Here is a 14,709-nt window from a genome sequence, read left to right as displayed (position 1 = left end):
AAAAAAAAATGTGAAAAATGATGTAAAAATAAACTTTTTAATAAAAAAGATAGCATCTTTAAGTGACATAATACATTATGGTGGTCTGATGTATTCCATTTAGACTATTGTCTTCAAATTTCATCTATGTTGTCACAAGTGATAGTATTTCCTCACTTTTAACAGCTGAGTATTATTCCACTGTGTCATAACTTCTTTATCCATTCATCCATTGATAAATGGATAAACTTCTTTATCCATTCACAAACTCTTTATCCATTCATTCATTGATGGGCATTTCCATTATTTCTATCATTTGGTTATTTTAATCAATGATGCTGTGAGCATGAGGTGCAACTATCATTTTGAGCTGTTGTTTTCATTTCCTTTGGATGTATTTTGAGAAGTGGAATTGATGGATGATACAATAGTTCTACTTTTAAGTTTTTGAGGATCCTCCATACTGCTCTCATAGTGGTTATACTAATTTATAATCCCACTAACAAAGCACAGAGTTCCCTTTTCTCTACAGCTGTGTAAGTATTTGTTGTTTCTTGGTTTCTTGGTGATGATCATTCTAACAGGCATAAGGCAATAGTTCACTGTTGTTTTCTTGGTTTTGTCATTTATATCTTCAAAGAACCAACTCTTAGTTTGGTTCTCTTTTCTGTTCTCCATGTCATTTATATATTCTCTATTCTTCTGCTAGCATTGGGCTCTTTTCTTTTTCTAGTTCTTTAAGATATAGAATTAGGATGTTTATTTGGAATTTTTCTTGTTTCTTAATATAGGAGTTCATTGCAATGAACATTCCTCTTAGAACTGATTTTGCTGCATTCCATATTTCTGATATGTTTTGTTATTGATTGTTAGTTTCATGCAGTTATAGTCAAGAAAGATACTCATTATGGTTTAAGTCTTGAATTTGCCAAGACTTATTTTGTGACCTAAGATACGGTCTATTCTAGAAAATGATCAGTGTACTCTTCAGACGAACTTGTAAAGTGTTTTAGGATAGAATGTCCTGGTTATATTTGCTAGGTCCACTTGTTCTATATGTTATTCAAATTTGCTTATTTATTCTTTGTCCGGATCACTTATCTGTTATCTGAGGTTTCAAAGTCCCCAATTATTAACTTATTGTTTATTTCTCTTCTTAGTTCTCCACTATTTGCCCCATAACATTTATAATGGCTACCTCTTTTTAAGGTATTAATCCCTTTATCATTATGTGAGACTACACACACATACACATATGCATCTGTGTCAAAATATCTTTTAAAATAATTTTTAATTTATAGACTGTTTTTGTCTGATAGAAGGATGACTATCATTGTTTTTTTGTTTTAGTTACCACTTGCTTGAAATTATTTTTTCCATCCCTTTGCTTTCAGTCTATGTGAGTCTTTAAGTGAGTATCTTATAGGCAGGCAACAAATTGAATGAACTTCTTTGTAAATTCATTCTATGTATTTTTACCAAAAAATTTATTTTTTACATTTAAAATGCTTATTAAAAGGTAAATGTTTACTATTTTATTTTTTTCATTGTTTTCTGGTTGTTCCGTGGATTCATTGTCCTCGTTTAGGCTGTTCTTTTTGTATTTTGACAACTTTTGGTATTCATGTGCTTTGATGTCTTTATTGTGTATGTATGTATGTGTGTGATTTCTTTATTGTGTGCATTTACTATGGATTGTCCTTTCTGGTTACTATGAAGTTTATATAAAATATTTTAAATTTAAAAAATTGTACTTTTTTTTATGGTTCCCTATTTGAAACTGTTAACAACTGCAACAGAATTTGTGAACTATATATACTTACACTTCTCCACCTCACATTTTATGTGACAGCTGTGACAATTTACATGTTTTATGTTGTGCAACAAATAACAATTTATTGTACTGATAGTTATTTTTGCCACACCACTTTTAAAAATTTTAAACAAGAGTTGTGAATTATGCATTGGTATTGCCATCTTGCAAAATCTAACTATGACTGTATATTTACTACCACCAGTGAGAGTTACTATTTTTTATTATTTTAATTGTGATTCTTTTATTTTTATTTTTCAAACAGTTCTCTTTAATATTAATGGCAATGCAGGTTTGGTGGTAATGAACCCCCTCAAGTTTTGTTGGTTTGGGAAAATGTTAATACTTTTATTTTGAAGGACAGCTTCTCTAGTTAAGGATTCTTGGTTGACAATTATTTTCTTTCAATAGTTTTAATATCCCAATTCTCTCCTGGCTTGAAAAATTTTTTGAAAAATCTGCAAATAACTTTATGAGTGTTCTCTTGTAGAAACATTTCTCTTTTCTCTTGCTGTTCTTAATTTTTTTAAAGATTGATTTATTTATGCATACAAGAGCTGGGGTACATTTCAGAGGTATGCGGGGTGAGAGGATGCATCAGATAGAGTGGGGAGCAGAACAGATGGACTAACTGAAATACATTGCTGAAAGGAGCAGTGGGAGAGACAGTAGAGGTCTGCTAAACCATGTGGGTTAGCTCCTTAGCAAGGATTGAACTCATGCTGCAATGGCTGTGGATAGCTTCCTAGTACTGAGACTTCACCCCTTGCACTACCAGGGAGGCCCTAAAATTCTTTATTTTTAAGAAAGAAAGCTCTAAAATTAGTAAAGCTCTGTATTGTCTTAGACACTTGTCTTAATTCTGGACAGGGTCACTAACTTTTCTTTGCAAATACCAGTTCTGCCTCTTTCTTTTGGCTGAAAAATCACTAGGCTGCATAGTTTTCAGGTGTAGTCACTAAGCCCTTCAGGGCAGATGGGGCTGGAAATCACTCTCTATAGCAAGTGTGCCTGGGGAAAAGTGGTGATATCTTCCCAGGAGCTTCTAAATTTCCCAAACAATCTCATTTATTTGGGAGTGCAGGAAGGCACTGTTCACAGTGGGCTGTGCTTGAACTTTGACAAACCAGCTTTGAGATCAGCAAAATTTGAGGATCCAACCACCAAATCTGTACTCCCACTGAGTTCCCGGTAAGAGTGTGCCCCTGACTTGGTTCTGCAGATAAGCAAAACCTCTGGTTGGGATTATTGCTTGGTTACTGTAGATTTGAACTTGTTGTGCCAAGTTCCCATGTAAGCTTGTTACAATCCCTTCTCCCTTTCTCTTTCTCATCCAGAGTCTCAGTGATTGAGCCCTGCAGTTTACTGCAATCCCTGTGGGATGAGGTCAGAGTAAGGGGCGCAAACTTTCCTGAATGCTAGGGATAGGAGGCTCATTGTCTTCATTCTCTTTTCTCACTGGAGGAACCCGAGGCTGAGGGGAGACTGGTACTGCCCTGGCCTGGGGGAGGGAGGTCAATGACTTCTTTTACTTAGTCATTCACATTTAAGTTACCTCCAGGTCTTTTCATGACTTGAGAGCTCATTTATTTGTAGTACTGAATAATATTACATTGTTTAGATGTGCCATAAATTTTTTATCTACTTACCTACTGAAGTAATCTTCTTTGTGTCCTTGCTTTGACCATTGTGAATATATTTTTTCAACTTCTTTTACCATGGGAATTTCTGCAGTTATTTTTTCCCCTAGTCCTTAACACTTGGTTTCCTATTGAAAAAAAAAAAAAAAGATTTATTTATTATGTATGCATACAGGAGCTGGGGATATAAACCAGAGGTGGAGGCATTGGTAAAAGGATTTATCAGAGACAGAGTGGGGAACAGAACAGGCAAATCTACTGAGACAAACTGCTGAGGGGAGCAGCAGGCGGGCCAGGAGAGGTCTGCTGTGCCATGTAGGTCAGCTCCCTGGCCAGGGATTGAACTTGTGCTACAGTGGCTGTGATAGCTCCATAGCACTGAGACTCAATCCCGTGTGCACAAGAAAGTCCCCTGGTTTCCTACTTTGTTCTTGCTTTGTCTCTCTGATCTACTATCTACTAATCTATTTGAGTATTCATGTTTATTTCTATTTATCAATAGTTAGCTGAAAACTACAACTATATTTTATAAACTAAAGCAAGCTTAAACAGTCAAAGAGCCAGTAAACATAATTATCATTTTAATATAGGAATACAAGTTATAATGACTTTTTTCTAAAGGTCATCACTCTGAGCTATCTTTTATTAGTGTTTACTGTACCAGAAATGGGTACATGGTGACATGAATTGGTAATACTAGTTTATAACACACATTATGTGATCAAATTATACCTCCTGAATCTAAACAGCTTAGCCTCACCACCCTATTCCTTTCCCTATAAATGAAATATGTTCTTAAAGACCTTTTTTTTTATTGAGTACCTAGTATATTGTTTTTTAATACCCTTGAAGAGAATGTATAAGTAACTTATAGAGGAATAAATAATATTTTCATTACTTTTTATTGCATGCATTTTTAGTAGGGAGCTTGCAGATTAGACAAGTTCTCACACAGGAGTTTTTCTACCAGAACCTTGTGCTGCTCATGACACGATTATAAGTACATATATTTAACTGTCAGCTTTGTTGAGACATAATTGACAATGTTATAACATTATATAAGTTAAGGTGATGATACATGTGCATATTTATGTGTATATTACTTGTCACTTATATGGTGAGCAAATATTTGAAATGATTGCTACAGTAAACTTAGTTATCATAAGCAAATGTCCTTCTAGTTTGACCTGTTGTGAGTGGTTTGCTGGAACTGATTATATAATATAACCTATTATATTATAAGCCTGCAAATAGAAAAGTTCAGTTGCTATAAAGGACTAAAATTAATGGCTAGTAAAGCTATATCTGCACATGGATATGAGTGTGACCTCTGAATTAAGTATCTGCTAAGTGTCACCCATAGTTTGCTAATTAAGTATTTTTAAACATGTCAAATTTCAAGAATTATATCAACCACATACCATTCTTGTAGCAATTACTTACCTAATTTTCAGCTTACTAAGAGAGTAATCAAAATTAAGAACCCAAGTATGGAAAAAATTATAAAATGTTATTCTCAAAAGGTTCATAGCTTTCTAATATTTTGAGATCTGCCACCTTACCTGCCTCTATGAAGTATACTAACTCAATTTGTAGGAATAGGTAACAGTCATGCCGAGCAACATTGCCATGAAGTACTTGCCCAAGTTTGCTATTTTAGTAGTATTCTCACCCTGCAAGTTATTTTCACACTTAATGTTGTTTTTTGGTGAACAAAAGATCTTAAATTTAAATTGTCTGCATATCACATGTTTTTCTTATATTTACCATATCTTATGTCTTATTTAAGAAATTTAGTCTTCCTTCACCGTCATAAAATGTCCTTTTATGTTTTCAATCACAAGCTTTATTTATTTATTTATTTATTAAAGATTTATTTATTGGTGCATACAGAACTGGGGTACAGGCAGAGACTCAGTGGTGGTGAAAGACTTCACCAGAGACAGAGTGGGGAGCAGAACAGGCAGATCGATGAAGTACACTGCTGAGGGGAGCAGCGGGCGTGTCAGGAGAGGTCTTCCACGCCATGTGGTCACCTCTGGGGCAGGCGGGAATCAATCTCATGCGGAAGTGGTTTCAGCTTCTTAGTGCTGTACTTTAACCCGCTGCGCCACCAGGGAGGGCCACAAGATTTTTTTTTTTTTTTAAAGATTTATTTATTTGTACATACAGAACTGGGGTACAGGCCAGAGGCTCAGGGGCGGTGAGAGGCTTCACCAGAGACAGAGTGGGCAGCAGAACAGGCAGATCGATGAAGTACACTGCTGAGGGGAGCAGCGGGCGGGTCAGGAGAGGTCTGCCACGCCATGTGGTCACCCCTGGGGGCAGGCGGGGATTGAACTCATGCGGAAGTGGCTTTAGCTTCTCAGTGCAGTGCTTTAACCCACTGCGCCACCAGGGAGGGCCAAGATTTATTTTTTTAACTAAACAGATAGATCTTCAATCTATATAGACTTGATTTTAATGTATGGTGTAAGATAAAGGATGAAATTTTTTTAATATGAATTTCTAGATGGTATTTATTTGTTGAAAGCACCCCTACATAACTGCAGTGTCATCTATGTCGTAAATGATGCCTTAGTATATTTGTGGATTTTATTATATGTATGGGTCTAAAATCCTCTGTTTCATAGATTGCCTTATCTGCTTCATGTTGATTCCATTCTATTACCATATAGCTTCATAATAGATCTTGTATTGGGTAGTACAAAACTTTTTGTTTTTCAGGATTACCATACTATAATTTGCTTTTTGTTGCTTCTTATGAATTCTAAAAATTAGCTATCACCTCTGAATCAAATACTGTGGTATATGCACACATTACTTCAATAATACTAAAAAAATAATTACCTTGTCATTAGTTGCACAGACATATACACACACCTACTGGAATTCTGCGTTGAAACTATAGGCTAATATGGAGAATATTGACATATTTACGAAAACCTTTTAAATCTTGACTAGAGTATGTCTCTCCATTTATTTAAATTGTCCTCTATTTCTTTCAATAACAATGTTTTATACTGTTTAGCATTAAGGTCTGGAACACCTTTTATATTTTTAAAGCATTATAGTTATTATCCTTTGTTAATTTTAATTTTTATTTGTTGCTGATATTTAAAAATAACCCATTTTTGTGTGCTGATTTTATATCCCAGTGCCTTGCTAAACAAATATCCTCTTTAAGTTCACATTAATATCTTTTCTATGACCTTGCAGTATGTATCAATTTAGAGTTTCAGTCTTCTATCCATGTAAGACTGTAAAATATCACTCTGCTATCATATTCACTGGTCCACAACTCTCTTTTACTCTCTCACTGATATTTTAGATGCTTCCATTTTTATTCTCTTTTTTATCTCTGAAAAATCTGAGCTCATTTCTATCCAGCAGTTGCTTTTCTTTACTCATTTTCTTTCTCGTTTAATCTTTTCCCTTATGTCTTCCTATCTAATTTCAAGTTAGCAAAAATAATAGTGTACAAGAGGCATCCTAAAATGATAGAAAGGATCCTAGAATAGATTTTTGGAAGACTAGGTTTTATTTCTTTGTCCTTTTGAATTTTTCTGGGACATTCTTCATGCTAGACTAGTTGATGAATTGCAAACAAGTGTTCCCCAAATTGGTCATAAAAATCATCCTGGCGTTTGTTAAAAGCACAAATTCTTAGATTTTCTGCTTAGATTTGTTGAATATGATAAAGAGATTTTCAAGAGAAATATCTGTAAATGTATATATTTATGTGTATGTATATATATTACCCTAAATATATATAAGTCCATATACATTAATAACATATATGTGTATTACCTTAAATGCTTCTTATCTGGGAAGTTAGTTCACATAGGATAAGATCATTAAGATTCTTTCAGTCTGATATAATTTGATTCCATGCATGCTAGCATTATATTGCTATAATCAAAAGAAGAATTTCATAGAAACAAAGGGGTATCAATCAGTGATACTCCTATGAATGCAAATGAGTTGGTACATTGCATGCAGGTTCTATTCTCTCTGCTCTGTCAGATTAAATGCTAGTCTAGTGGTATAAGGCCGGGTAGGGAAACCCACAGTAGTGGCATTTATGCCACTATTAGTAAACTGGGCTAGTAACTTAACAACTGTTCATTTATTTTGCCTCCAGAGTCATTAACCAAACTATGGCAGAAAGGTTAAGACTTTCTGAAAGAATAACTACAGCCTAATCATTAATATCACTTCAGAAATGAGTCTGGGCTCTTCTTTGGGTAAAGGTTGGTGGGAGAGTTGGATAATAATGAGTGTAAAGAAGCTGAAACCATGTGGTCAAAGTCTAAGGTAGAGTTTAGGGAGGAATGAAAGAGTAAAGTTTTTATGACCCTATTTGTTAATTAATTACTCAAATAGTTAATGTAACAATTTTCTGAAGGATAGAGTAATAAGTGTCTCAAATAAGATATGCACCCATTTCCTGACTCCTTGATGGCCATTTCTTGTTTCCATTTATCTCTGCAGCCATTCTTTTTCTGTTTTTTGATGGAAAGGCACCATACTCCTTTATTCTTCTTTTACCTCACTGAAAACAAAGTGATGCTATATAAAATGTCTTTATCATCATCATGCCCTTTTTTGTTTTTCCTATAATAGGACTAAATATAATATTCTAAGGTCATTTGGAGTGCATCCACTGAAAATCAAGGAAAATGATGTTTGTCGTACACCTAGAAATTTTATAATTGATGCTAATTTTGTTTATTTACAAAATGATGGACTGAAAAAAGTAAACACAGGGAATGAATTTAGTGAAACACAAGAATGACCCACCCCATTTCTTTCATTTTCTTTAGCCTCAACTTTTTAATTGCATGTAGATGAATTTTATCACATTGAAATCCCAAATAAACAACTTTTCTATCTCTTTTAAATTCTTCAACTTTGTGATAACTTTCCTTTGACAATGCATTTCAGTTCCCCTACATTCCTATATTTACATTTCCATATCTCTATACCTGAAAATGACCAAAGGCATTACTGACACTAATCTCTCCCAACTGTCAAGGAATAGTGAAAACTAGCTTGGCCACTTACTGACCGCTTTACTTCGAATGACTTACTTAATCTCTTTGAGTATTAGTTCTTATAAGAGGGTGCAAGAGGTAAGAATTGAATATGCAGATTTAAATTTAGGTGTAGTTGATATATATTAAATTGTTCTAGAATATGCCTTAAACAAATAAAAGCTATTATTATCCTGAAATAAAATTTTATTGACATAAATTTTCAGGTGTTCAACACAAAAATAATTTAATATTTGTATATATTATGAAATGACCACCAGAGAAAGTCTAGCTGACATTTGTCACCGAGATAGTTGCAATATTTTTCATTTGTGATGAGAGCATTTACTATTCCCTCTTTTAGAAACTTTCAAAAGTGAAATGCAGTATTACTGACTGTAATCATCATACTGCACATTATAGCCCCGTGCATTTATTTTATAACTGGAAGTTTGTGTCTTTCGACCTTCTTCACCCATTCCATTCATCCCTTCCCTCCTCTATCCTTGCTTCTGGCAACCACCAATCTGAAATCAACTTCTGATTGCTACTTGAGGCAATCAGAAATTATCTTCTTAACTCTTTTGTATTTATTTGCTATTCTCAGGCATTATCTTGTCTCATCTGTGATACGTTGTTCTCCTTTCCCCATGGTCTACCTCATACATAATAATTCCTTTAAATTCATTGTGAAACCCAACCCTTTCTTTGCCAGTAATTTTCTGCTTTTGCTCTGGAACAGGCAGCTGCTGAAGCTGACACCAATAGGGTTAAAACTAGTGGCTGAAGCCACCCCCTCTTCTCCTCCCAGTACCCCCTTTCACTTTAAGCTGGCAGCTGTCCCAACTATCTGCTGAAGCCAAATGCTTGAGGAAAGAGAGAGTAAAGAGCCAGCCATGAACCCGTTCCAGAAAAATGAGTCCAAGGAAACACTTTTTTCACCTGTCTCCACCGATGAGATGCCTCCCCAACCACCCAGCCTTCCAAAGCCACCTCCGGTGAGTTCCCAGGCTCAGTTCTGCCTCTCACAGGAATAGATTTGCTCTTTTGGTTACCTACTCTGCCTCTGGAGCTTCAATCTGAACTGTATTAGAGTCTAAAAGCTATTCTCACTTGGAGTCAAAATTAACCTGAAAACAAAATCTAAATAGATTCCCTTTTACTTTCTTTTAGGAGAGTAATTAGCAGGGAGAACTAGAGTTCTTCAGTGGGAATCCAGGACTTTGCTCTATTTCATTGTGTACTCTGAGTTTCTCTGGGGTGAAAAAAAGCGATGTCCAGGGAAACTTGGCAAATACTCCTTAGAGAACTGTGTGTGATTGTTCTTTCTTTGCCAGTATAAAAACTCAGTTTTCCATGTGCAGAATCTTATCCACACACCAAGAGAAGTTTTAAAATAGATCCGGTTTCCTATTATGTGTTCTAGTTTATAGAGGGAGGCAGGACAGAGGATGAAGTAGTAAATAATGGTTTATATAAAATACCTACCTGTTAAAGCACTTCCAAATTTATTTTCACAATCAATCCTTATATCAAAGTCCCAGAAGTAAAGAGGCTAAGGTAATAATGGTCATAACTTACTGAGTTTTTACCAAAAAGTAATAGAAAACATAAGGACAGGTATAGTCATATGAGCAGACTGAGATGTTAAAATGTATTCACAGTGCGTATACTACTATATAGAGCATATGAAAATGTGTTAACTAAACTTCATGTTGTATAATTCTGTAAGCTGGGAAGATAAGAAGCTATTTCATTGTCTTTCAAGCAAGTTAGCATATATAGTAACATATTCATATTTGGGAGGGTTGTTTATATCTGTCCACATGGAAACAGAATGAATACATGAAATTATTATTTTCTCTGTGTAGATACTCAGTTATATCTCTCCTCAAACAACTCATATTACCTAACACAGATTTTCAATAAATGTTTTTTTGTTGTTGTTGTGGAACAACCTACTAGTTTAAAGAAGAAAAAACCACATAAGCTGAAACATTTTGCCTTTTGTTTTATAGAAAATTTGTGGCTCCAATTATCCACTGAGCATTGCCTTCATTGTGGTGAATGAATTCTGTGAGCGTTTTTCCTATTATGGCATGAAAGGTAATTTCATATCTCAGTGTCTTACTCTTCTTTATTCACATGTAGCCTGTGTTTGTAAAGACCTAACCTTCTGTCATGTACTTATTTCTCTAATATACTTCTTTTTTTCTTGTCCAAGTTTATTCTTTCCTTTGGTCAAGTTTCCAGTAAAAGCCTTATAGAATTTCACCTAGTAACTCATGCAGCTCAAGAACAGAGAGACCTAATAGGTACAGAACAGAGCCTATGGTAATATAAGTGGGAATGCTCTCATCTGATGCCATTCTTCATACCTGCTCCTCAGGCCTATGAACTATATTGTTACTGAGAAGGAGGAGGAGATAGTGGAAGGGCCATGTGTTTTTTTGTGATTGGCCTAAATGATATCATGAGTACACACAGATAAAAGGGAGGAGTATTTTATTTAGACACTAAGCATTTCCTATTTCTATTGGGTCCTGTTTCTGCTGCCCAACACCATCCGTTAGTTAATAATGTTGAAGGTGAAGATCACTTCATAGACCAGAGATTAAATGTGTTTCTATTCCATAAGTCATTTTAATGCACCTATCTTGTCTTGTCTCCCCTTTTTTCACCTCAGCTGTGCTGACTCTCTACTTCCTGTATTTCCTGCACTGGAATGAAGACACCTCCACATCTGTGTACCATGCCTTCAGCAGCCTCTGTTATTTCACTCCTATCCTGGGAGCAGCCATAGCTGACTCATGGTTGGGAAAGTTCAAGTAAGGAAAAGGGGAGTCACATCCCCCAAATCTTCATAGATTCATTGTGCAGAGTATCACTTCTAGCTCTTTCTTCTTGTGTCATCAATGACAGTTTTTTAAAATTTATTTTTACTTATTTGTTTTTTACATCATTCTTCATTTTGAGCATTTTTTTCATCTCAGTGGTAGTCCTTGTGGACTTCCCACCACCAATTCACCGGTGTGCCATCACCATGGTTCCTGGGGCGCTCTTCCCAGTCCAGTTTTGATCCCTTTCTCCTTTCCACCCCCATAAAATGTCTCTGGTTTATAGTTGTTCATTATTTTCATTCCATGACAAATTTCAAGACTTGACAATACGAAGGGTTTCATTATCAGTTTTCCTAACATTTTTGCAGGCAGTAGGGTGTTTTTTTTTTTTTTTAATTAAACCTAATTTTTGTCTTTCATTCTACACTTTAGGACCAACTCTAATTCTGACTTCAGGGGCAGTAAAGATGCAACTCATCAGAAAATTTATAATTTTAGAGATCTTAACAGAGATATTTGAATGATTTTGTATCTCTTCTCCAGATTGAAACATCCCAATTTCTTTCATATGTTTTAATAGTCTTTCTTTTCAATTCTTTAACCATCTGTGTTTCTCTTCTCATTTCTTTTTGTAGTTTTTTCCCCTAAGAATACAATAATTATTTTCATGAATTAAACTAATGGTCTATTCAGTTCAGTATGTTAAATACCACCAAGAGATATTTTTGGGGAAATGTTACTGAGGGGAAATATAATTTACTTATAATTGTTCCTGGATGGCATTATCCTCATGGGTTAGAGAAAGATCTTGGAAATCCATCACCCAGTCATTTATGCATACAAGAGCTGGGGTGGAAGGCAGAGGTGCAGAGAAGACTCACCAGAGAGAATAGGGAACAGAACAGTCAGATCTACACTGCTGAGGGGAGCCAGGGTAAGATAAGAGAGGTCTGTTGCACCAGTGGATAGTTCCCTGGCTGGCTGGGGAGCTGCTGCAGTGGTTGTATATAACTTGATAACACTGTCTTTAATCCCTGTGCCACCAGGGAGGCCCTCAAAATCCATTCTGTTGAAAATCAGTTATAAAGTATTTAACTAAGTGTTGTGTAAGAAAATAAAACTCTCATTGGCAAATAAATTTGGAAAATGCTAGACTGAGCAAAGCTAGTCTGAGCAAAAGTTTAAGAAGACTTTTTAAGTTTTATTTCTATTTTATTTCATTTACCTGTTTCTTTTTTCTATATTCCACATATGAGTAAAATCACACTATGTTTGTCTTGCTCCACCTTGTTTATTTCACTAGGCATACTACCATCGTGGTCCAATCCATGATGTTGCAAATAGCAGAATTTTATCTTTTTTCTTAAAAACACTTAATATAGCCATTGTGTATATACACCATCTTTTCTTTTTGTCAGCTGATGGGACTTAAGTGAACTACATACCTCCTTATAGGTTTTTTTTTTTCATACAGAACTGGAATACAGGCCAGAGGTGCAGAGTGTGAGAGGATTCACCAGAGACAGAGCGGGGACCGAACAGGCAGATCAACAAAGTACACTGCTGAGGGGAGCAGCGGGCGGTGTCAGGATCCATGTGGACACCATGTGGATCTCCTCCAGGGCAGGCTGGAATTGAATTCATGCTGAAGTGGCTTAAGCTTCTTAGTGCTGTGCTTTAACCCGCTGCTCCACCAGGGAGGGCCTTCTTATAGCTTTTAACATTGCTAATATGCAATGTAAAACCTTCAAGAAGATTATGATATATAGGGTTTCTTAAACTTGTTTGACCATTAGAAATTTTTCACAGTATATGTGACTTAGTAATCACTGCCTTATCTCTCACTTTGACCTATGCATATTTATTCTCTAAAGTGTTTAACAGCATTTAAGACATAGCTATAAACACAAGACTACTAAATAATTTCTTGACTTGGGAGAGATTGTTGGATGAGTGGTTGAAATCTACATTTGCTACTTATGTGGTGGTAGTCAGCAAGTCCATGCAGATAGGGGGATGACAGTGTGGGGAATAAAAAGTATAAGCCATGGTCTACAACAAATTTCCAGTTGTAGAATATAAGACTACTCACGACATAGTACATTTATTGTTTTTTAAATAATTTTCTATAAATCAAAGCAGTATAATTCTGGGATTGGTGAACAATAGCTTCCTGCTTATTTCCAATAAAATTTAACTTGTGGGCCCTCCCTGGTGGCACAGCAGTTAAAGCACAGCACTAAAAAGCTAAAGCCACTTCAGCATGAGTTCGATCCCCACCCCGGAGGTGACCCACATGGCCCAGCAGACCTCTCATGACCCCCCTGCTGCTCCTCTCAGCAGTGTACTTTGTCAGTAGGCCTGTTCTTTCCCCACTCTGTCTCTAGTGAATCCTCTCACCACCCCTGCACCTCTGGCCTATACCCCAGTTCCATGTGCATAAATAAATCTTTAGAAAAAAATTTAACTTGTACCCTCAATTTCAATCTTTTTTGAGGTATTTTTAATTTTTAAAAATTTATTTTATTGAGGTATAACTTACAAATTCAAGTGTACAACTTGATAAAATTTTGCATGTGACTCACCACTGTCTCGATTGCTCTCTCTAGGGTCTTCATACCCTCAATATTCCCCTCTCTTGACTTCAAATTCTCCCTCTGACACAGTCTTTAACTGTATCTAGAAACAGGTACAAATCTCGGATAGTTGTAAAGAAATAAAACTATTGTGAACTCTCCTTTTCTTATCTCCTTTGTCTTATTACATTATGTCCAATTTTTAAAAAGAATCTTTTATGTTTGCTGTTTTCCTTTCTCACTTTTTATTATCACTCATTCGGGCAGAGTAATATCAAACAGTGCAATAGAAGTCAATTAAATTCAAGTTAGTCTAAGCGTGGTTTGTTCAGTGAAGTTGTCAAGTACCTTCTTTTTGTCCAAAAAACCCTGAGGGATAAAAATATGAGAAGACATAATACTTTCTTCATATTGTTCATATTCAACTGGCTTTAATGCAGTACACATTAAGGTTTGTGCAGTAAAATGTAGTGTAAATTATCTTTTTATTGAAATTTCTCTAAGATCACTGTTCCCATGATCTTTTCTAAATTGTTATTCATGTATTTACTTTGAACCTATTTTAGCATTCTAGTTTGTTTATAGTTCCTATATTGAAAATCTCTTCTCTAACATTGTATTTTTTGGTTCTCTTTCCTCCTACCATTGTTTTTTTTTTTTTTTTTTTTTTTTTTACTTTTACTTATGTGGCCTAGCTTTCCCCTTCTGTCTGCTGTTCTCTCTTCTGATCGTAAGCATCTCCCCAGGGTAAAACTTTCACCTCTTTCTCATTCTCAAAACTCTCACTTAGCAGCCCTGTAGTGTCAGTTATAGCTACATTCAACT

General features: G+C 35.4%; 1 protein-coding gene across 2 annotated transcripts in view; it reads left to right on the top strand.

The window, feature by feature from the left end:
• The first annotated feature begins 9,335 nt into the window (after positions 1-9,335).
• SLC15A2 (solute carrier family 15 (oligopeptide transporter), member 2) overlaps positions 9,336-14,709 on the top strand; it is a 31,042-nt gene continuing 25,668 nt past the window's right edge. The window contains exons 1-3 of one of the 2 annotated variants that reach the window (XM_004675168.2): positions 9,336-9,466; positions 10,487-10,574; positions 11,155-11,296. In XM_004675168.2, coding sequence (XP_004675225.2) covers positions 9,365-9,466; positions 10,487-10,574; positions 11,155-11,296 — 332 coding nt within the window. In that variant the 5' untranslated portion in view covers positions 9,336-9,364. The remainder of the gene's footprint in view (positions 9,467-10,486; positions 10,575-11,154; positions 11,297-14,709) is intronic. The other variant, XM_004675169.2, reaches the window with a different exon arrangement.

Source organism: Condylura cristata, unplaced genomic scaffold, assembly GCF_000260355.1.
Source record: "Condylura cristata isolate star-nosed mole 26May11 unplaced genomic scaffold, ConCri1.0 scaffold00003, whole genome shotgun sequence".
In the NCBI taxonomy this organism is placed as follows: domain Eukaryota; kingdom Metazoa; phylum Chordata; class Mammalia; order Eulipotyphla; family Talpidae; genus Condylura; species Condylura cristata.
This window is presented reverse-complemented; position numbering and strand designations above follow the sequence as displayed.